This window comes from Macrobrachium rosenbergii, chromosome 11 (assembly GCF_040412425.1).
Source record: "Macrobrachium rosenbergii isolate ZJJX-2024 chromosome 11, ASM4041242v1, whole genome shotgun sequence".
Taxonomy (NCBI): domain Eukaryota; kingdom Metazoa; phylum Arthropoda; class Malacostraca; order Decapoda; family Palaemonidae; genus Macrobrachium; species Macrobrachium rosenbergii.
In genome coordinates this window covers 33183454-33209309 of record NC_089751.1, presented here as the reverse complement: position 1 = coordinate 33209309, position 25856 = coordinate 33183454, and the positions used below count along the sequence as shown (strand labels likewise).

Sequence of the window (25856 nt, the reverse complement as noted above, 5' to 3'; positions counted from 1 at the left end):
TTGGCAAAATGAAGCTGGGACTAAGATCTCAGATAGTGCATGGTGTCTAGGAACATATAGGAAGGTTTGAAACCAGTCAGTAGAAGGACATATAGAATGATGCTGTCAGTGCGACAGACATATGGCAAATATGAATTAGAAGGTTTGGGAGGGGGGGGATGGTGGAAATAATGCAGAAGGAAAAATAAAACAGGAAATGTGGTTAGTTTACCCCACATTGAAAGCTCAGTTGAAATCTGTTAACCCTTAAACGCCAAGCCTCTATTTACAAAAGCGTCTGCCGGATGCCGGCACGGTTTGATAGTTAGCGCCGAAGTGGAAAGAAAGTTTTTTCAAAAAATCACAGCACGCTTAGTTTTCAAGATTAAGAGTTCATTTTTGGCTCCTTTTTTTGTCATTGCCTGAAGTTTAGTATGCAACCATCAGAAATGAAAGAAAATATCATTATCATATATAAATATTGGAATATATGACAGCGCAAAAAAAATTTCTTATATAATTATACAAATCGCGCTGTGAGCAAAAGGGTTAAAGCTAATGAGTTTTTTTTTTTTTCGTTGTATTGTACACTAAATTGCGATGAATTTGGTATGTAACAAATTGTAAAACGATCAAAGCAACACAGAGAAAATATTATCACAAAAGATGCATGCATTCGTAAAACGCGGACGTAAAAAAAAGGTTTTTTCAAAAATTCACCATAAATCAAAATATTGTGCTAGAGACTTCTCGTTTGTTGCAAAATGAAGGTAAATGATTGATTATTACTAGAATGTAAGAGTTTTAGCTTACAATTGCATTTTTCGACCATTTCGGTCGAGTCAAAGTTGACCGAAGGTTGAGATTTTGGCACATCGTGATTTATATGAAAATATTTCAAAACTGATAAAAGCTACAACCATGAGTTATTTTTTGTTGTATTTTACATGAAACTGCACACATTTCATGTATAACACTTTATGTAACACCTAGTAAAAAACGGTGCAAAACTTACGACAAGGTAACTAAAGAAATTCTGAGATTTTCAGCAGAGTTAGCGTGCGTGGAGGCAAGGAAAAAGTTTTTTCAAAAATTTGCAAAATGAAGGTAAATGATTGAATATCACTAGAATGTAAGAGTTTTAGCTTACAATTGCATTTTTCGACCATTTTGGTTGAGTCAAAGTTGACCGAAGGTTGAAATTGTGGCTCTTATTGTGATTTATATGAAAATTTTCAAAACTGATAAAAGCTACAACCATGAGTTATTTTTTGTTGTATTCTACATGAAATTGTGCACATTTTCATGTATAACACTTTATGTAACACCTAATAGAAAACGGTGCAAAAATTACGACAAGGTGACTAAAGAAATTCTGTGATTTTCAGCAGAGTTAGCACGCACGGAGGTAAGGAAAAGGTTTTTTTCAAAAATTCACTATAAATCGAAATATTGTACTAGAGACTTCCCGTTTCTTGCAAAATGAAGGTAAATGATTGAATGTTACTAGAATGTAAGAGTTTTAACTTACAATTGCATTTTTCGACCACTTCGGTCGAGTCAAAGTTGACCATAGGTTTAAATTTTGGCACTTATCGTGATTTATATGAAAATATTTCAGAACTGATAAAAGTTATAACCATGAGTAATTTTTTGTTGTATTCTACATGAAATTGCACACATTTTCTTGTATAACACTTTATGTAACGCCTAATAGAAAACGGTGCAAAAATTACGACAAGGTAACTAAAGAAATTCTGAGATTTTCAGCCGAGTTAGCGCTCGCGGAGGTAAGGACAAAATTTTTTTCAAAAATTCACCATAAATCGAAATATTGTGCTAGAGACTTCCCGTTTGTTGCAAAATGAAGGTAAATGATTGAATGTTACTAGAATGTAAGAGTTTTAGCTTACAATTGCATTTTTCTACCATTTCGGTCGAGTCAAAGTTGACCGTAGGTTTAAATTTTGGCACATTGTGTTTTATATGAAAATATTTCAAAACTGATAAAAGCTACAACCATGAGTTATTTTTTGTTGTATTCTACATGAAATTGCACACATTTTCATGTATATCACTTTATGTAACGCCTAGTAGAAACTGGTGCAAAAATTACGAGATTTTCAGCCGAATTAGCGCGCACTGAGGTAAGGAAAAAGTTTTTTCAAAAATTCACCATAAATTGAAATATTGTGCTAGAGACTTCCTGTTTGTTGCAAAATGAAGGTAAATGATTGCATGTTTCTAGAATGTAAGAGTTTTAGCTTACAATTGCATTTTTCAACCATTTCGGCCGAGTCAAAGTTGACCGTAGGTTTAAATTTTGGCACTTATTGTGATTTATATGAAAATATTTCAAAACTGATAAAAGCTACAACCATGAATTATTTTGTGTTGTATTCTACATGAAATTGCGCACATTTTCATGTATAACACTTTATGTAACGCCTAGTAGAAAACAGTGCAAAAATTACAACAAGGTGACTAAAGAAATTCTGAGATTTTCAGCCGAGTTAGCGCGCGCGGAGGTAAGGAAAAAGTTTTTTTTTTAAATTCACCATAAATCAAAATATTGTGCTAGAGACTTCCCGTTTCTTGCAAAATGAAGGTAAATGATTGAATATCACTAGAATGTTAGATTTTTTGCTTACCAAAAAAACAGGTTTTGATGTAGGAAAAACCTATTTTTGGTAGTCGCTGTTGAGTCCTCAAAGGAGTTACCTTCCATGGTCTACCAGAGCTCCATGTTGACCAAACTAATATCAAAGAATTCTCTTCTAATTTAGTTGGTCTTTTGGCCAGGTATTGTGTCGTAATGATTAACATTATAACACATGATGGAGTATATAATGGACTCAAAGATAAGAGGGCACTTTTCCTTATCTTCAGCGAAGCTGAACCCAGTTTTTACAACGTCAATTAACCTGCAAGAAAGAGAAGTGACTATTGCGCACGCGCATCCGCCCTCTTGTTTACATCCGGGCCGTTAAAAGACCAAGGAGCCATTACTCTCTGTTGGTCAATGCAGGTTGATCCCTTTGCCCAAATCCCATGCCTTTTCATCAGGGAAGTGGGAGGGTTTTGAGGACTCAACAGCGACTACCAAAAATAGGTTTTTCCTACGTCAAACCCTGTTTTTTGATAGCGTAGTCACTGTTTCGTCCTCAGAGGAGCTTTACAAAAGAAATTGACAGGTGACAAAAAAAGGTTTAAGCTCTTGTTTTTTAATCCCAACACCCCAGAGGAAATATTTCCATTTCCAAGGTCAAGCCACAGAGTTCAAGTCCCATTCTTTATTCCAAATACTTTTCAGGTTTTGATACCAAGGAACAAGAAACTATACACGAACTTACGTTTTAGGATGTAGTTCTACAGTGGCTTACCTAAGCATGCTGGTTTTTGTTGTAGTACTGTCACCCATCTCCCAGCGATAAGTTAGCATACTCACCGTCAATATGACCCCTGGGTTTCTGCCGCAGCACCTAGGGGTTAAGACTAACTATGCCACTTACTGATACACAGTGTAGTCGAATTTGTTCGAACATGTGGCAATGATTAACTGATGACCACCCTATACATCTGGAGACTTCTTTGAAAGACATTTCTAAAGAAGGCCAAAGATGTACTTACTTTCCTAACATCATGTGACCTATGGAAAGTGTGTGGATTTCCCTTTTTAATGAGAAAAACCTTACAAACATTCTCAGTCTTTGTAGGGAGAGTGGTTGGTTTGTGCTAGGGTATAGGAAAATAGGACCTTCTGGGGTGTTTGCCGTGAACCACTGAACTCCAGTTCACTTTCATGCTCTGGCTCTCGTATGGACATTGGGGGCAAATACTCATCATCACTGACATCGGGCGTGATGTCCTCGTCACTAGATGACCAACTGCCATCAAAATGAGGTCTTTCCACCTGCTCTCGATCAAGCTCCAACAAGTACTCATCAATGTCCTTTTGTTGGAGGCCTCCCAAATGCTTACGAATGCCCCTCAGGACACCCCGATGTTTCCTAGGGGTCATAAAAGGCACAGGTGTGGTCCTTGTTCCCTTTCGGCCACACGTGGCCATACAACACGGCGTTGAAAAGCTGGGTCACCTTGGTTGCTTGGTCCCTCTCCAGCATCCAAATCTAAAACTCGCCTCACACGCTCACTACTGACAGGCAATACACGCCTTTCACGGTCCTGACGACGGGACATCTCTGCAAACGTCCTATTGCATCACAAATACGCTAACACTCGCACAAGTTCTGCAAAACACGAATGCGTCGAGAAATCGCTCTCCGACGATGCGCCGCTGATGCTTTGTAGTGCGAGAAGAAAGAAATTCGCGCATGCGCAGGTGGGTCACGCTTGTAAACAAAACAACAGTGTGATCCGTGAACTCCCAGCATCCCTCAAGGCACGCGATTTAAAATCTTTTGCAAACTAGGAATATAACTATTTTTTTGCGAATATTTAAAAAACTTTTTGTAGTCGACGTATTTCACGTCCACTCGGCACCTGACAGACAATTTTTGTCGACGTAAAATACGTCCAGTCGGTGTTAAAGGGTTAAACGGTTTTACATTTGAATATCTTTTGAGGTCAGGCACCTCTTTTTCAACAATCATGGCATGCAAGTTAGCATTGGCAAGAATCCTTGCCTTATGGTTTTGGAATTGATTTTGATATAGAAATTGTTCATACCATTCTCCAGTCTTTTACACTGCAAAGGTGACCTCCTGCAAGGAATAAGCATGAATTCTACAATTTTTTTCTTGCTTTTACATTTTTGAGATAGAAACATAGTACAGTATTGAATTTCAGAGAACCATTTAGTATTTTTTGTTTGAAGTCTTATTGCTGAAATATGGAAGTAGTAGAATTTTTGTATTTTGTGTTGTTGATTGAACAATGATATGCATGTTTCTCGATTTTATCTGGTAAAAATAACTTGATTTACTTGGTTTTTCTATATATTTAACATTAAGTTTACTTTAATAATGGTCACTACCTTCATACTCATTTCCTTCTCAGAACAGAGAGAGATGTTTTATTCAAGTCATTTCTTTTAGTATATCACTGAAGCTTATGCTCAGTGTTCTTTTCATCATGTGGCAGGTAACCCTTGAGTATTGATAATGTATGAAGGCCAGGTTTTCCCTTATAAGTTTTAATACATAATTATTTTTTCAGCTTTGTCGCGAGTATAAAAGTGTTGTAGCATTCAATGCTCGTCTTGGACCTGGTGAACCTGCTAAGACTGTAACCTGTCAAGAATTACTTCAGTCTGTTTTAGCTCCATTAGTTTTTTATGAAGCAGAATTTGATCCACGTGGTAAGTACAGACATAGTATGCATATTTTTGGTGTCTCTGTACAAAATACAAAACTTTCATGTTACTTGCCCTTCTTCATAGTATGTTGTGGGTTATTCAGTTTTGTCAATTCAATTTTGTAAGATAAAGTACGATATGACACTTTTGTATTCGTTATACCATTTTTAATAACTTGATGAGGTTATGCCCAAGGTAAAACAGTGTTGTTTTGTGATTACCATTTTTCCAGATCCTTGAAATTTTACAGCAAATAGTTCCAGCTGTGAGTTGATTGGACAGGCTATATGGGAAGTGCCATAGATGGTAAAGTGTATTATATCTTGTGGTTATCATGAGCTCAAATCTTTAAAGTGGGGGTGAGCTAGATCACAATCCTGTGGGAGGTGCCAAAGATGGTGAAGTGTACTATGTCTTGTGACTAGCATTAGTTGAGATCTTTGAATTTTTATACCAGATGGTTCTAGCTGTGACCTGATTTGACAGGCTGTATGGTTAGTCAGATCAGAGACCATAGGAAATGGGCAGGCCAAGATAGCCTGTGCCACCAGTGGGTGCAAACCTGCATGTTTTCAGTCCGGTGATAAAAGAAAAAAGGTGACCTGTCCTGATCCTGTTGCTAAGACAGTAGCAGCTCACCTACATTATAGAATTCAGTCAAAATATTTATCTTTGCCATTGCCCTTGCTTGGTTGTTGTTACTTTTTTTACCCAGATAGCTAGACTCTAACCCTTGTGCCCCATTGCCACATGTTTTAGCAATAACAAAAGCATTGTTTAAGTTTACTTTCTCTAATAATTAGTTCATTATGGTACAGTAATCTAAAGGTGAATATTTGTTATTAGTTTTGTTATTTAAAATGTTTTTTCAACAGTATGCCACTTATACAGTCTTCTCTGTTTTCTTGTTGAACCTAACTTTGTATGCAGCCTTGAGTTAATGTTTCAGAAGTCAGGACTAACTTTATTTTATGCAGTGGAATCAGGAGTACCAAAAAAATGGAGACTTTGAAAAATCTTACTATAAAATATTAACTCTTGGCCAGAGTGCAGTATCGTGATCGTATCATTATTAAGGACCTGACTGAAAGATGGTAGGAAAGTAGACTGAGATCTTAATGAATGAAGTGGTTTGGACATTTGATGAAAAGAGATGAAGGACAGTTGGTTAGAAACTCAGTGGATATGAAAATAACAGAATGGAGATCTGTAAAAAAAAAAAAAAAAAGCAAGGAAGTAGATGAAGACTCAACACAAAATAGTAGTTTAGATAGAAAGTGCACAGGACTGAGGAAAGTACACAGAACTCATTGCATGTCTAACTCATTAAGGAGAAAAGCAGCATAAATGAACATGGTTTGGGCTTCATTTTGGTGGGTTAGTTTATTTCTGCGGTATTCCTTCTAGTATAAATAAAAAATGAAGTGTTTTGGCATTTCCACCTAACTTCAACATCTGGGTATAGTTTTCATGTGGCTAACATGGCTGTATGCTAGCCCTTGTCAAGGTCTTTGGCAGGAGGAAGATATTGTAGGTCTGTATGCCTAACCAGAAGTTGCATTTAGTTATGAATACAGTTACATGGGTTAAATTGGACTTAAATAATCTAAGTGGTGAACACATCTAAAGCACTAAACATTACCTTGACAGGAATTGTCAAACTAGTGGAAAGTGGACACTGTTGCTGAGGAGCTTAGGAGTAAATCTCTCCAGCCATTGGCTATTTAGTATATACAGAATACTAGTACAGTATGCCTTTACGAAAATTAAGATTTTTTTATAAATCATTGTGACCAAAACTGTGGCAGGTGAAACACTTCCTTCCATAGGAAAGGTTTAACTGCCATTGAACTATTGCTGCACTTGTTTCATATTAGCAGTTCACAGCTTCTTTTTGCCTGGACTAGAGATAAGGCATATGTAAATAAGTTTGTTTTTATGAAACAAAACTGCTTTCAAAACTTGTTATATTTCATTCATAAATATAGAATAGACAATGTCAGTCAGTTCTGAGGTTTATTAAAGGATTGGTCTCATTTTTATATTCACAAATAAACCAGATTAGCCATGATCAACTTCAACACATTTACTAAAAGACTGCAACAGGTATGCACACAAACTGACATATATGGAGCAGATTAACAGACAGCTATTTTGGCTTTAGTTCAAGTTTGTAATCTGGTATAACTGTGTATTTAGAAATTATTTTAATTCCTTAAAGTTACTCTGCTTTGGCAATAAAACTATGACTGAGTGTAATTACATGTGTGTAACATTCTTGAAACAGATGACTGTGGAGTAATGGAAGATGTCGGAGATTGGGGACCTTGTGAAACGGTGGAGTTGCTCTTTACTGTAAGAGAATTAGGTTCACATATTCAGGCAGTTGACTGGGAAAATGTAAGTATCTTGGAGTGCTGTTAAACATTTTAATGGTAGTGGCTCTCATTGACAGTTCATTTCCCCCCCCCTTAAAATCAGCCCTATAACTTTAAATCACATAATGCATAACTAATCTATTGTTAAAAACTAGAGAACCAAAGTCAGTTTTGAATAATAACTACCAGCCAGTGTGTCAGTCTTAATGGATATGATGAAATATTTATAAATGGTTATAACTGTGATCCATATTGCACAGCAAAAGCTATACAGTAATACCTGAACTTACACAAGGTTAGGTTCCAGAACCCCTCATGTAATGCAAGGATTTGCATAAGTTTGTTACAGTCACTAAAATTTCTAATATATGCTTATTTCTAAAGTTTAAACCCTAAACAAATTCATGCTCCCAAAGCACTTTAATTTCATTTAAAAGTTAGCATAGTACCATATTGTAATTCATATTTCATTTCATTACCAAGAGAGAGACAGAGAGAATGGGGGTTGTCCTTACGTTAAATGTCAAAAGAGTGAAATTATTCATGAATTATTATGGAGAAAGAGAGAATGTTTGAGAGAGACAGACATTGTTCTTAGTTAAATATCAAGAGGGAAATTATTCATGATTTATGACAGAGAAAGAGAGAATAACTTTGGAAGAGAGAGAGAGAGAGAGAGAAGCTGTTCTTACACTAAATATCAAAAGATGGAAATTCATGATTTATGATGAAGAAAGAATAACTTGAGAGAGAGAGAGAGAGAGAGAAATCCCTTCTGTAGCGTTATTTTATTTGACCATCAGTGGGCAACATTTTCTCCCTTTTGCAGTTACAGTAATATGTCATGACATATGTATGTCAAATAATTGACAGTTAGGTTACACCCCCTCCTTGCTCCATCCTCGAAGACTGGGAATCCATATTATTCTTTTAAAATCATAAATAATTTACTATAGAAATGCAAAAAGTTGTAATTATAGCATGGAAAATCTGAAAAAAATTAATAACAAAGTAACATCACATTTATAAAACTACAGTATACAAAACAAATAAAGCATACATGTTACATATGCATAAAAATCTCTCTTATTGCACTGAGAGAGAGAGAGAGAGAATGTTTACATTGGCAGCTGTTTTGTGATTTTGAGGTATTTTACTGTACTTTAACGTAAAGTTTGCTAGAGTACCTTTGTATCATACAGTATTTATGTACAAAAATAAAAATTATACAAATTTTCCATACCAATTTTATACATAAAAGCATGAAAACTTATAAAATACTTCAAAATTAAATATAACCACCTCTGCAGGGTTTCTCAAGGACTTTGCTAATGTCACCTGTCTGTGAAAAAAATGCATTTGCCATTAGTCAGGTTCCACTGAAAAGGCTGTGAATTCATGCAACTCAAGCACAAAGATCGAGGTATTACTGCACCTGATTAATGGTACATGAACTTTTTCCCCTTAGCAGATCAAACAAGGTATTACAGTAGGATGTGCAACAGTAGGATGTGAAGTATGTACTTATGAGCAACAAATATTCATAGTCATAACCAGTATTACATGGATCTGGTTCTCCAATATTGTCTATATATCCTTATAATTGCTCTCCTGATTTTAAGGCAAATGCTATTCAGTGTTTCCAGTTATATTTACAGTGAAATTTTGAACTTAAAATCTATTGATTTCTGTATTTCATTCCTGTTGCTGCCAAGCTTTAGAATTCTGTATTTCTTCCATCAGAATGGATTCAAATCGTCAACCATTTTTTTTGAGATGGGTCTGCTACTTCATGACTGAACCTTGTTATTTCTTTCCTTTTTTTTTAGTTCTGTTGAAAAGAATAGCTGCATCAGCCAAATTGATTTTGTAATGTCTTGTCTCAGTCTTTCAGAATAGGTTTTAATATAATTTGGCCAATATTCATATTTAGTTAAAAGAATCTTAAAAGTCGTTTTGAATCATACATTTATTCCATACTAAAGACAATAAGGAATATAGCGTCGGGCAATAAGTCAAACACAGAGTAGATCCTATAGAGTTCCCAGTTAGCGTATCCAGTAGACATCTCTGAGGGCAACAGAATTCTGTCATAGGTCATTTTCAAGGGTGTCAACATTTCCACAGCCTTGGCAGTTACCATCAGAACAAGTAGAGTGGTTCTGATAGGATGAGGCTTTCTGGCCTGTATATTTATACAGGGCGCAACACCTTGGGTGGGAACAATGCTGAGTCTATTGGACGTAAGAGGACTGAGGAGTCTAGGTGAAACCTTCTCCCTGATATTGATGTTGCTCATCTCAGTATGCAAACATTGGGAATGAGGGGAGTCCGCAGTGGCTCCTGGTTGGTCCATTTGCTCGACTCAGGTGTGCTGGTGAGCAGCGCTCAATATGTAATGGGGAGGAGTTTCCTGCATGGTATTAAATAGGGCTTGTAAGAAATGGAGGCAGCAGTGGTCTGTCTTGCTGTCAATAATTTCAGTATTTGCAATTATATCTTCTCATCTGATGCTGGTGCATGGCAGCTCTGGCATCTTGAATGGCTCCCTCCTGGACATGGCAGGAGATCCTTTTGGAGAGGCGCATTCTAGTTATCCTCGTGTAAGTGCTGGGCCATCCTCGGACAAGGCATTTGTTGCACCTCTTCAGGGGGTTCTCCACGGAAGGGTCGAGTTGTTGTTAAATACCAGGCTGCTTGTTTTTCTGCTTTTGTAGTATATGATTAGTTTCAATTTCTTTTCCAAGTCGTGAGGCAAATGTTTCCTGCCACGGTCAATATAGCACGCTCATTGTCTTTATTATTTCTCATGGAAGTTACCTTTGTAGAAGAGTGTGATGTCCTTGTCTTCTGGGTTAGCAGGGCAGGGTTCCTGACTGGAGATTTCCATAGCTCATCTGATGCCTTTCTAGGCTTCTGTGTGTATTTGTCAGTGAGGACCTTGGATACATGATTCAGCTCATCATAAGTGTCTGCCCAGGAAGAGCAGTGCAAGAAGGCCCTCCTGATAAAAGTACCAATGGTCACTCTGCAGTTCTGTCACTGCTGCTTCACACACAAGTGAGCAACTAACTACTGATTATCTGGGGGAGATCCACACACACTGGAGGAGCAGTATTTGTTTCAGGTGTGGATGTTGTTTTAAGATAACTCTTGGAAGGCTTTTGTAAAACTTTTGGGTTTGCATTCATTTTACAGCTGACTATGAACAACTTTCCTCAGACTTGTGGTTACTAGACACTATTACAATATGCCTTAAGTTACAGTTGTGATTTTATGTCATCAATGATTTTATTTAACAGGTAAGCCTGTTCTTGAATGCCAGTGGCTATAGGGTTGATGCAGAAAGTTGTAAAAAGAGGTTCGAAGCTTTGTTCAAGGACTATGAAAGTGCTGAACGTCACAACCAAAGCTGTGGGGTGAAGAATAGAAAACGATCACCTTTTTACTTCAAAATAAGGTCACTTTTTGTGAACCATGAGATTAGTGACTTTGATCCAGGTAATTTGCATTTTTAAACTTATACAACAGTAGACAGTAGAACATTGCAGAACAACAGTAGACAGTAGAACATTTCAAAACTTATACAACAGTAGACAGTAGAACATTGCAGAACAACAGTAGACAGTAGAACATTTCATTCACAGTTCCAAACAATTGATATGGCTTTGTTGTCATTGTTTTACATTACGTTTACCCCTCATTATTACTCTGCCACGCTTCTGTCTTGTAAAGTGTCTGCCTGAAAAATTCAGTATTGTTCACTTCAGTGTTTAGTGGAAAGTTTATGCATTAAGATGGCGGTTTATTGTGTTAAAAAATAATAAATTTAATAGGATATAATGTTACAATACAATACATAAGAAAAACAGACTTTTATAGACTTACTTTTATATACGCACAACATTATGATAATAAATTTTTATGATTTTCATTTTTATTTCTTTCTTAAATGAGAAATATTGTGAAACAAAATATGTATATCTTTTTGAAAGCTAAAATTGTTGGAAAAAATAGGTAAATTGAAATGTTTTAAGCATCATTGATCTAGCCATTTCTTCGTACATTACCTTTTATGGTAATTTCAGGAGCATCTGGCTAGCTGTTGAAACAATAAGTTCAACAGTTCTTACAGATATAAATAGTATATAATGATGGACTGCATAGTCGAGTGTATTGTAATGTTCATTGGTCTGCTAATTATATGCAGAACTGGTAGCAGCCATTTTGCTCCACATAACAAATCTAATGAAAATTTCATCCAATATGTGTAGGGCTTGTTAAAAGAAATCACAACAATATTGTGTGTTTGGTATGGCATACAAAACAGATCAGTGACAGACACACCACTTTCATCTCTTGCTATGAGTTTCTTTTTCAACTTACCTCTGTGTGATACACAAATTCTGGAAACTTGTGAACTATGAAATAAGATAAATGTATTTGTGAAAAAATTTTTGTTCTATATATTATAAGGTATTGTTAGAGACTGATTTTCTGTTGATTTTCAAAAGACCCAGCCGACAAGAATGCAGTCATTGATGAAATGGAGTTGCAAAAAGTGTTAGTTCAGATACTCAAAGTCATCAAAAAAAGTTTTTGCCACAGTGTCCCAAGAAGATCTCTTTTAATGTCGATTGCACGTCTCTTGGATGAACACTTTCAGTACCCTACTCCAACATTTACAACCCACCAGTAAGTACAACCGTAAATGTAACATTCTTAATTTTTTACTTATGTTTTTAAACTTTCAGTACAAAGGAACTTTGGCATGTGCATATGTTTCACACAAACCCATTACTGTTAGTATAGCCTAGTTCATGTATTACAGGAAATCAAGGCAAATTTTTCGTTAGACGGAAAAAGAAGATTGGGTATGCTTTTTGTACAGATTTCCATCGTGTCCAAGTTCTCATTTTTACCTTTTCTCAATGATGTGGACCTTCGCGCTAATGGATTTCCTGGAATTTCATTTATAATTGATTCTCCCTTTTTTTTTATTGGATGCCTAAACCATCTCAGTTCTTGTTATTTCAGTTTATTTTTCAGCCTCGGAAACCAACATCTGTTATTTTCTCATTTGTATAGTAATTATGTTACAAAGGAAACAACTCTTTACCCTTTGCTTTACTACCATAAGCATTTTATATGTGGTAGATATCAGTTCCTTTTACCATTTACAATTGGCACTCCCATAGTACAGTACTGCATTCACTCATACACCATTCCCACTATCCACCATACTTTTGGTTTTGTGTATGTTACTTTTCAATCCTTTCTTTTTTATCCCACATTTCATTGACACATTTCTAAGACCTCTTTCTTTGAATTTGCTGTTTAACACTAGGTTACCTCTTCTGAGGCTAGACCAGGAACTATTGGTTCAGTGCCAGCAGCACTTGGTAGAGGTAACAACAAACTCCTAGTAATCTTACTTTTGAGCAACATCTAATGAAAGTTTCAGCAAATGCTGCATGAAAGTTAGGTATTGTTAGTAAGGCCTCATATATTTATAACTGATAAAATTTAGTGCAACCTGTTTTAGGTTGTTTGTGCCTCCTTTACTAGAATACTGTTCTCCGGTGTGGATGTCTGCTTTTGCCGAGATTTATCTCTTTTTAGTTAGAATGGTTCATGGTGGTAGGTTTCTGTTTCCTAATGGTAGCAGTTATGACATGGACCATAGGTGGATGGTTTCGTTTGCCACTTTTTCGTACGTTGTATTTCAACAGAGATTTTTCACATTCACAATTGATCCCCAGTCCCATTTACCTGCCGGGAAAAACCATATTCGCTGAACAGCAGCACCAACATGCAGTAAATTTGCCTCGCTGTCGAACTGCTCAGTTCCAGAGGTCCTTTATACGTCACACCATAGACTGTAGAACAGCCTCCCAGAGGATGTCTTGCAATTGACATTTCAGAACAAGCATAGATGCACTGCATTATGTACTACCCTGATACTATTCTCCTTGCATTTTAATACATTTTATCTATTAAATAAATTTTTCTTTTTAGATAAGTGGGCTCCCTTCTTTATATATTTCTCTTTACCACATCTTACTTCTTCCCAATGAACACCATATTCTTTGAAAGCTTGAATTTCAAGTCAGTGGGCTTGTTCCATATGAGTAGGTTTCATCTGAAGAATAATAGTAATAATATGCAGTTTACTACCCCTCATTTCTGAAGCTTTGCACAGTATGTAGTCCTTCCAGACTAAATAGTATGTTCAATAAGGAATTGCAACATTGTCAGTTTAGTTCATACTGTCCCAAACTATTTATCCTCCCCGCATAAGATACATTATTTATGGTCACTTAACCCTTAAATGCTGACTGGACGTATCATACGTCGACTAAAATTGTCTGTTGGGTGCCAAGTGGACGTATACCGTACGTCGACTACAAAAAATTTCAACCTTCGGTCAACTTTGACTCGACCGAAATGGTCGAAAAACGCTATTGTAAGCTAAAACTCTTACATTCTAGTAATATTCAATCATTTACCTTCATTTTGCAACAAATTGGAAGTCTCTAGCACAATATTTCGATTTATGGTGAATTTTTGAAAAAAAGTTTTTCCTTACGCCCGCGCGGTAACTCGGCCGAAAATTTCAGAAATTCTTTCGTCATTTTGTCGTAAGTTTTGCACTGTTTTATATTAGCCGTTACATAAAGTTTTATATACAGTATTAAAATGTGCGCAATTTCATGTAAAATACAGCAACATACAACCCATGGTTGTAGCTTTTATCAGTTTGGAAATATTTTCATATAAACCACGATAACTGCCAAAATTTCAACCTTCAGTCAACTTTGACTCGACCGAAATGGTAAAAAAACCCAATTGTAAGCTAAAACTCTTACATTCTAGTAATATTCAATCATTTACCTTCATTTTGCAACAAATTGGAAGTCTCTAGCACAATATTTTGATTTATGGTGAATTTAAAAAAAAAACTTTTTCCTTACGTCCGCGCCAGAAATTCTTTCGTCACGTTGTCGTAATGTTTGCACAGTTTTATAGTAGTCGTTACATAAAGTTTTATATATGGAAATGTGTGCAATTTCATGTAGAATACAACAGAAATTAACTCATGGTTGTAGCTTTTATCAGTTTTGAAATATTTTCATATAAATCACGATAACTGCCAAAATTTCAAGCTTCGGTCAATTTTAACTCGACCGAAATGGTAAAAAAACGCAATTATAAGCTAAAACTCTTACATTCTAGTAATATTCAATCATGTACCTTCATTTTGCAACAAACTGGAAGTCTCTAGCACAATATTTCGATTTATGGTGAATTTCTGAAATAAACTTTCCTTACGTCTGCGCGCGGTAACTCGGCCGAATATCTCAGAAATTCTTTCGTCACGTTGTTGTAATGTTTGCATCGTTTTACATTAGTCGTTACATAACCTTTTATATATGAAAATGTGCGCAATTTCATGTAGAATACAACAGAAAATAGCTCATGGTTGTAGCTTTTATCAGTTTTGAAATATTTTCACATAAATCACGATAACTGCCAAAATTTCAACCTTCGGTCAACTTTAACTCGACCGAAATGGTCGAAAAACGCTATTGTAAGCTAAAACTCTTACATTCTAGTAATATTCAATCATTTACCTTCATTTTGCAATAAATTGGAAGTCTCTAGCACAATATTTCGATTTATGGTGAATTTTTTAAAAAAACATTTTCCTTACGTCCGCGCAGTAACTCGGCCGAACATCTCTGAAATTCTTTCGTCACGTTGTCGTAATGTTTGCACCGTTTTATATTAGTCGTTACATAAAGTTTTATATATGAAAATGTGTGCAATTTCATGTACAATACAACAGAAAATAACTCATGGTTGTAGCTTTTATCAGTTTTGAAATATTTTCATATAAATCACGATAAATAGAAAAAATTCTACTTTCGGTCAACTTTAACTCGACCGAAATGGTCGAAAACTGCAATTGTAAGCTAAAACACTTACAGTCTAGTAATATTTGATCAATTAGCTTCATTTTTCAATAAACGTGAAGTCTCTAGCACAATATTTCGATTTATGGTGAATTTTTGAAAAAAAAAAAAAAAAAAATTTTTACGTCCGCTCGTTACGAATTCATGCATCATTTTGTGATAATATTTTCTCTGTGTTGCTTTGATTGTTTTACAATTTTTTATATACCAAAGTCATTGCAATTTAGTGTACAATACAAAGAAAAAACAATAACCTGTTATCTTTAACCGTTTTGCTCACAGCGTGATTTGTATAAAATTATATATGAAAATTTTTTTTTGTGGTCATATATTTCAATATTTATATATGATAATATTTTTTCATTTCTGATGGTTGCATACTAAACTTCAGGCAATGACAAAAAAAGGAGCCAAAAATGAAATCTTAATCTTAAAAACTAAGCGTGCTGTGATTTTTTGAAAAAAGCTTTTTTTCCGCTTCGGCGCTAACTCCCGAATACCGCCAGCATACAGGAGACGTTTTTGTAAATAGAGACTCGGCGTTTAAGGGTTAAGAGAATTGATATATGTACCATTCTTTTAAATGGATACTTGTTTTCAGCTAGGGAGGAGCATGCTTATTTGTAACACAAGGTCTTCATGTATTTAAAAATAAAAGGGAAAAGCAGATCCAAGCCAAAGCTTGTACCTTTTCCTTGAAGCATATAGTAATGTATCTTTAACATATGATCTTAATTTTGTGATTTATGTAGTATTTGAAAGCGAGATAAACAACTAAACAAAACATAAATTTTGTACTCCCATAACGTACCATAATTATTATATCATCAAATAAAATCAATCAATTTTCCTACCTTTCTTGTAAATCACTAACACGCTAAAACATTTCCAAAAATGTCTCTAGAAATAATTGTAAATATATATATTCACACACAAATTTTCTCTAGAATTTAATTCCTTCCTTAGTGAGTAAAGTAATGTGCCACCAAAAGGCATTTGAATAGTGTAAAGTTTAATAGAAACCATGAGTTAATGCATCACTTCTGAAAATTTTACCAGTAATTGTTGACACTTTGAGGAAAGTTGCTTTAGGTAATAGAAATTAAAATTTTTATGAATTTTAAACAGTAGGATCAAACACTTTGAAATATTTGAGTGGCATTACAGAAGCCTAAACTAAGAACTCAAATTCTTTTTCAGGGTATGGCAATCAATGGTGAAGCTTCATTTATTACACAGAGAATCATTTGAAGTTAATAAAATGGTAGATTATGAGAGGGATCTTGGTGAAGTGTGGCAGAATCATCCCAGCCCTTTAGTTGCATATAACCTTCTAGCATTGCCAGTATCTCACTGGAAACTGGTAGGTGTAAGAGTATATAATTTTTTTTATGAATTGACCTGTACTTTTCACCATTTTAAGTGCTGTATTCTTTTTATTTAAAAACTCATTGGCAAGGTAAAATTTTTCTTGATTAGATTTACAACCAAGACATCTTATTAGTGGTGGATCTGGGCTGCTGCTTCTTATTTTTATGCAGCTTCAAGGATCTGTAAGTACCAAATGTATGCTCCCTATGGAACTATTAATGAATCTGATAAGAATAAAAAATTTTCCTGAAGAAATTTAGTCTCGAGAAATAGGTCTCTTATAATAACCTTTGTCATAAACTGGGTCCTCAGTGTAGGGAGAAATTGGAACAATTTATTATTATAGATTGCCTTCGTACCAAGGGGAGTTCCAATTTATGAATAAAAGGAGAACTACTAGAAACTCACCTTGGAATCTTCCTGGATTTACGTAAATAATGAAGGTCGCCATTTGGAATTAGAATTCTTTTACAATTAAAAGGGGTAGATCAATAATGCAGTAATTTGCAAATAAGCAATGTAAATATGAGGGGCCACAGATACAACACTCTGCTATAACAAATGAGTTATGTTAAAATGCATCCATTCACAGACAATAATACATTGGAAGGGGTGAATTCCTGGGAAATCGCAATCAGTTAAATGAGATGATTTCTGTGTGGGCAACGGATTCTTGCAAACAGGCTGCAACCAGGAATGGTTGCAAAATTTGGATGGCAGTCAGAACTACTGGGGCATAGATTTGCAGACTGGACAGGATAGGATGGCTCCTGTAAGAGGGGTCAGGAGTTAGTACCAACATAGGGGGGGGGGGACCTCCCTTGCTATTAATTAAACACAAATCTCAGCACTAGGGAAGAATTGATCACTTATATCACTTAAACTAATTTGCCCTTAATTTGCACTATGGAGGGAATATCTGAATGCTTATCACTGAATCATATTAGGTTCATTGCAAAGCAAGTCATGGGGCGATTCACGGGCTGCTCGAAGTAGGATGACTTAACAAAGGAACTGCTTTTTTATGAGGTTTGGAGGAGTGGAAAATCAAGGAATTTCAGGGGGAGGGAAAGGGCTGGCTTACTGACTACTTGACGAAGACGTACCTGGGCCTGTAAATGTGTGCACTAAACATGTACGACGCGGCTGTGTACCGGATCATGGGCAGCCTCAGTGGCTATGGGCTGGTCTCCTTCAGCTGCTGCGACAACCGTTGTGGGAATAGAACCAGCATCTGCTTCCTGGTGGACCAGAAAAGAGGTAATGTCCAGGCCTGCCAGAGGGTCATCCTCCGCAGGTGGAAGGGTGTGGGAAGAAGAAACATCAGGGGTCAGAGGCTCACACTGTGCGATGATCATGGTTGTGAGGTGTGGTGGATTTCTTGTAGGAGGATCTGGGTCAGGTTTTGGATCTGGCACTGGCACTAACTCAGGGCCAGGTATCGGGGAGTAAGATTGGCATGGAGCTTCCAACTGAGACAGGCGGAGCTTGACACTGACCAGTGCTCGCAAGTGGCACTGGCAGAGAATTGATGTCAGGCAAAGCTGAAGGGGGACCTGGGGGAGCAAGCCCCCTCGGTGTCCCTGGCGTGATTTGGGACAGCGATTCCTGTTTCGATGCGAGGGCAGGGCCTCTTGATTCTGTGGAAATGGCTGCTGCAGCTAGCTTGCTGGGGCACTTGGACCCCTCTTTCGGAGTGCCCTCTTATGTTGCAGGTCCTGCAGCGGTAGTTGGCGAGATCCCTACATGATGAGGGAGTAGTTTTTTGGTGGCCGTCTGGTCGCAAGATCTGCGGACTAGGTCTGGAATGAGGTTTAGGTGGATTGAGTAATGTCGCTCTTGGGCGAATGGAAGGCTTGGCTGACGGTGGCACAGCTGTCACAGAGGCTGTGTCCCGATCAGAAGAGGTTACTGAGGACACGCTTGCGGAAGCACTCAGGCAACAGAGTGTGTGGGGTGGGACATCCCCAGAGGATGTCTCATCCAAGCAGGAACTCTATTCCGTGCCAAACATGCTTGACAATGCCAAGGCAGTGAATTTTGTTGCTCCAAGGGGTGATCACCCTGAGTTCAGCTGTGGGGATGGTCAAGGAATGTTTATCCACCCAGGTCACTGTCCACTTGGTTTGCTCATCTACCTTGGCACTGGCTGGCACTTGGGCCTGATCTATCAGGTTAATATCTGAGCCAGTGTCAGCAGTAGTTGCCATGTGCACTGGTGGGCTAGAACCATCCAGAGAAGCCACTGAGACGGACTGTGTCCTGACCCATTCAGGGTGAGTTCTCTCCGGCTGCTCAGCCAAGGAGGCTGTGGCACTTATTAGGTTGACGTACCTGGGGAGCGACCACGTTTTGGGCATGCAGGATACCCGGAGGAAGAGTGTCCTGAAGCTCCACAGTCTCGGTACTCTGCTTCAGCATGGCCGTGCTTCTTACAGATTGTGCACGGAGGTTTGTTAGGCGGTCCGTTCCGTGGGCGATTGGAGCCTGAGAGGTGTCCGGGTGGCGCTGTTCTGCATTGCAAGGTGCTGTGGGATGGGTTGTACTTCTCCCAGGCATCAGCTAAGCGGCAGGCTTCCTTGAGAGTGGCTGGCTGCTTGTCACTAAGATACACAGCCAGAGGCCCGGGCACACACTGGAAGAGGTCCTCCAGCATGGTCCGGTTGAACAAATCCTCGAAGGTTTAGCACTGCATAGATTTGAACCAGCGGGTCCCAGCCTGAGTCTTGTGACAGGCCCATTCTGTCCAGGACCAGCCGACGTTCTTAGCCATACCTCGGAATCATCTCCACCTCTCGGGTGGTTTCATACGCCTTGGCGATGGCCTCACAGATGGCAGCCATGTCTCCTCGTTGATCTCTTTCCAGTGCTTGGTGGGCGGCCCTAGCCTTCCCTTCCAGGTGCTTGGTGAGCAATAAGGCCCTCTCAGCTGGGCCGACATCATAGGTCTCGAAGAGGAATTCGATCTCTTCCAGTCATTGTTCCGGCTCATCTTCAGTCCATTTGCCAGTGAGGTTATTGGCTGTTGATAGGGGGGTATTTAGTGCAGATGGGGTGGGGCTAGATGCTTGTTGGGCTGCTAGAGCTTCTGCACTTTCCTTCTTGGCTCTCTCCAACTCGAGCTCCCTATCCTTGAGGGCTAACTCGTGCTGTCTCCTTTCTTCTTTGCATTTGCGCTGTCTCCTCCGCTCTTCTCGTTCTTCTTCTTCTCTCCTCTGCTCAGCTTCTCTCCATCTCTGTTCTTCTTCATACTTTCTCTTTTTGCCAGTCTGCTCCCTCACAAACTTTTGAAGGGCCTGGCCTACAAGGTCGTCCTCCTTTCCTATATCCCAGGAATACTGGTGCTCTTCGGAAGACATGTTGCTGATGGGGAAGGGCTGCTAAGTGGATTACTGGGCATTCTTGGAGGAAAGGGTTTGTGACGATGGGGAAGTGTCCTTTAGATTAATGGCACTTCAGTGAGTGGCACCTTTTAATGAGGTGGCACTGTGGGTGAGTGTGCCATGTGAAGGTCACACTAGGGGAGCATTCCTGAAGGAAGTCTGAGTCCTTATGGGCGGATATGCTAGGAAATAAAGTGATCCTGAAGGCTTTATGGTCCTCATGGGCAGATGCACTGTCAATGGGGTGTTCCTGAAGGAGCTAAGGTCCTTATGGGCGGAAACACTGGTTGTATGACACTCTGTTTCTTAAATACAGGTGCAAATGGCTTAGGAGTGATTATTTTAGTTGAGTGGCACTGTGGTGCTGGTGCGCTCTGTGGAGCAGTGCAAAATGTCAGTGCATGAATTGGCACTGAAGGGGAATGGTACTCTGCTTGGGTAGAAGGTAAGTAAGGAGTCAGAGGTAAATGAGAGACTCCGGCAGAAAGTAAGGGAGAAAAGGAAAGGGGGAGAAGAAAGATAATTGCTTTTAATACACTGGGAGGGTGGTTAAATAACTATGCTCGGGAATGCTTCCTGTTACGACAGTGGCATTCTGCACCTGCACTGACTGTATACACTGACTGCCCTGCGTCAGATGCCAGAGATCGCTACACGGTTTCGTATAGCCTACTGAGTTATCCCAAATTTATCACTGATTGAGAAATCATACGCTTTTCTCGGCCGTAACTATTCCTGAATAAACTCTTGGCTACTTGTTCATGCTAACACATGCAACAGTTCCCAAACTATGCACTTCCTAATTCTTATGTTCATTCATATGGCAACTACACTGTCCCTACACTTGGAAATTATTCGCACCTACCTCTCTGTTTCGCTGACTTAAGAACCTATGCTTTCGCCTGTGTTCTGAGTAAATTCTAACAAACAGAAGGTGTGTTGCATTTCCCTTTCAAAGAATATTAATATCACTTTTCTTATTTAACCTTACGTATCAATGTTAGAAGACAATGATAATACCCTTTTACCTTAATTCTCTGCTCCAGCTGCTTCTATGCCTTTTGTGAATAATGAAATTATTTAATTTAAATGAATGATTAAATTTAAATGCCTGATTTATTCCGGGTTCGTCTCTTCCTATTTATTAGCCCTTTTAGCGATGCTACTTGGCTACTCCACAGGTTTCTTGGCAACAGTCGCCACTGTCATAAACTGGGTCCTCGGTGTAGGGAGAAATTGGAACAATTTATTATTATAGACTGCCTTCATACCAAGGTGGGTCCCAATTTATGAATAAAAGGAGAACTACTGGAAACTCACCTTAGAATCTTCCTGGATTTACGTAAATAATGAAGGTCGCCATTTGGAATTAGAATTCTTTTACAATTAAAAGGGGTTTATTTACAGAGAATGGGGCAAATATGTGAGACCAAAAAAAAATGCAACAATTTACAGACACAAATTACATACAGTAGATCAATAATGCAGTAATTTGCAAATAAGCAATGTAAATATGAGGGGCCACAGATACAACATCCCGTCATAACAAATGACTCTGTTATGTTAAAATGCATCCATTCACAGACAATAATACATTGGAAGGGGTGAATTCCAGGGAAATGGCAATCAGTTAGTTAATAGATGATTCGTGTGTGGGCAACAGATTCTTGCAATCAGGCTGCGACCAGGAATGGTTGCAAAATTTGGATGGCAGTCAGAATTAGTGGGGCATAGATTTGCGGACTGGACAGGATAGGATGGCTCGAGTAAGAGAGGTCAGGAGTTAGTACCAACACGGGGCGGAGAAGGAAACCTCCCTTGCCATTAATTAAACACAATAAATCTCTGCACTAGGGAGGAATTAATCAAGCCTCAATGGCTCCGTCGGTAGAGCAGCAGCCTAGGACTTCGTAGAGGTCCGTGGCGCGGGTTCAGATCCGCAACCGACTGGTCAGAGAAGGCGGATATTTGCTATCTGTGTAGACACACTGATTCATGTAATCAATGGATAGGTTTGCTGAAAGCAAATGGGTGTTACAGACTAATACACACATAAACAAAGCCACTCCAACATCTTCTAAAAACATAACAGACATCTTACACGCTCGAACTTTTCGCTGCTGGGAGAAAGGGAGTTGGAGATTGAATGGAAAATCAGCGTTACCGGGGTCTAAGCGATGTCAGGCAGGGCAGCCAATCGAGGCTACAACCTACCCCAATGTCAAATCAAAGTCCTTCAAAAAGAAGGCATCGTGCTTACCCCATAATAAAAAAATGGGAAAAAGCACGTTAAAACGAAGAAGGGAGGAATTAATCACTTATATCACTTAAACTAATTTGCACTATGGAGGGAATATCTGAATGCTTATCACTGAATCATATTAGGTTCATTGCAAAGCAAGTCATGGGGCGATTCACGGGCTGCTCGAAGTAGGATGACTTAACAAAGGGACTGCTTTTTTATGAGGAAGAAAATGAGTTTGGAGGAATGGAAAATCAAGGAATTTCAGGAGAAGTTTCCAGAAAGGGCTGGCTTATTGACTACTTGCGGAAGACGTACCTGGGCCTGTAAAGGTGCACTAAACATGTATGATGCGGCCGTGTACCAGAGTTAGTCTTTGCCAGCTTAGGAAGAAGTGCCGAACCTGTGGTTCAGCCAAGACCTATATGAGGAGTGCTGCTTCCCGGGAAACAGAGCGCGTATCCCACTGTTGTTTGGTTCAAAGTCTCAGCCCAAGTCAATCTGCAAAGAGTCATCCAGCCAAAAAAAAAAAAAAAAAAAAAAAAGTCCCCATGCCCTTAACGGATTAGTGGCTTCCATATCGCATGATGGGGGTGAGGGGGTCACTTATTGTTCACCCCAGGTCAGCTGAGGTGGGAGGCTATCCCTACATGAGTGAAAACAGGCGCTAACAGCTTTTCCCTAGTTCAAAATATGCTTGGTTCTACCTCGCCCGCCATGTTTTCTTGGCCCTACAGTCAAATGAAAGGTGAAAATGCTTCCCTGAATAAATTACTCACTGGCTGCCGGACAAGGGAGGGATAAATTCTTAAGACCTTATATTCCTTATTAGTAGAGCATTATAAAATGGACCATCCAAGCTTTGAGCTGTAAATGTTGCAGTAAGCTACTGTCAGTTTTAAAGTAATCCTATATTTTTTTTTTTTTAGTAAAAGTCTGTAGTATTTGAACTAATATTGGCTTTATTGAGTAGTGTACTGATGTTTATAAAAGTATAAGGTATTACTGACGTTTATAAAAGTGTAAGTTATTAATTTAGATGGATACTTGTTGGAATGCCTCACATTAGATGGGAGAGATTTGTATTGTGTGTGATTACCTCATACCGAATTATTCACAGCATTTCAAGCTGAGGTATAAGACAGCATTACTTGTTTTGATTATTTATAATGTTTTTTATATAAAATTCAGATTATTTTAAATAGGTTAGTATCTAGAAGGCAGTTTTTAATTTTTAGTGCAGTAGACCATTTGTTTGGCAGCATTCTTTTAGAATTTTTGAATGTCTGTTGTATATTCTCTGTTTTTTGTATATTCTCTTTTTAATTTTTTTTTTTTTTTTATCATTTCCAGACAAGTGAGTGGAGTGTTGAGGAAGTTTATCTGCTTATTGACAATGTCATAAATTGGGAATTACAGCCTCGTTCTTTACAAAATCCTGAGAAATCTGTCTTTCAGTCAGCAAGTGAAGATCTGCTAAATCAGGGATATTGTAAATCTCCTGAACATTGTTATGAACTGTGGCAATATCTTGCAACCACATACAATCATGGTGGATATAGAAACTTTGCAGAGCAACTGTGCATTTTACATCTGATAAACCCTTCACTTTTACAAACAAAACCTTCTAGCTTACAGGTAAAAATCCATAGCATCAGTTGTCTGTCTAACTATGAAAGTCAAACTAGCATTGCAAAACAGACTAAGACACTGAAGAGGCCACCAGAAGATATGGGAAGTATACTGGAGTGCATTCCAAAAAGCCCTATCAAAAAGCTGAAAGTGTGTGCGAAAGCTAATGCCCCAGGTAATGTGGTGTCATACGTTCGTATAAATGTTCCAAAACAAAAGCGTAGTATCCAAGTGTCTACAGACGAATTAAATTATGACAAAAAATCCAAGAAAAATTGTTCTATTAATGCCAGTAACAGGAAAGTGAAAAAAATGATGAGAGACAGTGATAAAATTCTTTCAGGTCATTCATTAACTGTCAAATTAGAAAGTGAACTTTCTTGCAGTCAAGGAAAAAGAAACGATATATTAGATGAGGAAAGTATCAAAAATGAAAATATACTAGATGAGGTAATTATCAAAAGTGAAGATATATTAGAGAGGAAGGGTAACTCATTGGTAAGAGATACATTTGATAATCTTGTGCCAAGAACATCTGAACCAAGCTCTGAATATTACTTCAAGTGTAGTCCAGATTCGCAGGAAGAAAAAATGAAGGTTGATATTACAAAAGTGATAGTGAATGAAAAATCAAAGGTAATTGAGTGTCGGACAACAGGAGTTTCTCCACGAACTATAATGCTTCATTATCCATCAGATTATGCAATACCAACAGATATGTTACAAGTTTATGTCTCTCGTTCATTGGTTTATCCAGAGTTGTTAGAAAGTGCAAATTTAAGTAATGAAGTTATCAAATTGTTAAAAATTTACCAAGAACAAGTTTACAAGGAACAACAGAACTTGATAAAGGTATTACAAGATAGTCACATAAACCAAGTTACAGTCCTAAAAAACATATTCAATACCTTCCAGGAAATATATAACTCTCTTGATGCCTAACTCTGTGATTTTGGAACAATTAGTCTGATAATTTATATTTACTTGTTTTTTATGGTACCAAATACATTCAACTTTTTAACAGAACTTTGCTGTTGTTATTAACAGTTCTCTTTGCTGTTGTCATAAATAATTTGGTGCTTAGCATAAATCTATAACAATACTGCACATTTTTAAATTATACTTCACACAACAACCAGTTCTAGAACTGCTCCTGTTCTTAATGCATTAAATCAGACAAGTTTACTGACAACCATTCATGCAACTAATAAAGGGATATTATAAATGTCTAAAACTCCAGGGCTTTGTCAACCAATCAGCAAGCCTTCCAAAGAGGCAATAAAATTTACTTAATCTACCCACAGCCACAACCACAAGGAAATGTCAAGTAAGAGGTATCTTGTCTCCTGAACTGGAAACGGGTTAAAACTGAGGCCCTCATAGCCTTCAGAAGGTAGATACGACTCTAGAATACAGCCACAGAGGCATCAACTCAATGATACTGAGATCCCTCTCTCAAGTCCCCAATTAACTACAAAGATGGATATACTCACAAGATAAACTTGAGTGGGCAAAACAAAATTGACTACTACTGAGAAGCCCTTCTTATCATTAATGAGCTTCAGGAATACTAAGAAT

The 25856-nt window shown here is 37.9% G+C and overlaps 1 protein-coding gene across 1 annotated transcript in view; it reads left to right on the top strand.

Moving 5' to 3' along the window:
• LOC136843296 (uncharacterized) overlaps positions 1-25304 on the top strand; it is an 86822-nt gene extending 61518 nt beyond the window's left edge. The window contains exons 19-24 of the mRNA XM_067111497.1: positions 5158-5299; positions 7584-7696; positions 10977-11175; positions 12189-12369; positions 16851-17013; positions 24000-25304. Of these exons, the coding sequence (XP_066967598.1) occupies positions 5158-5299; positions 7584-7696; positions 10977-11175; positions 12189-12369; positions 16851-17013; positions 24000-25220 (2019 nt within the window). The 3' untranslated portion in view covers positions 25221-25304. The remainder of the gene's footprint in view (positions 1-5157; positions 5300-7583; positions 7697-10976; positions 11176-12188; positions 12370-16850; positions 17014-23999) is intronic.
• The last annotated feature ends 552 nt before the right edge of the window (positions 25305-25856 follow it).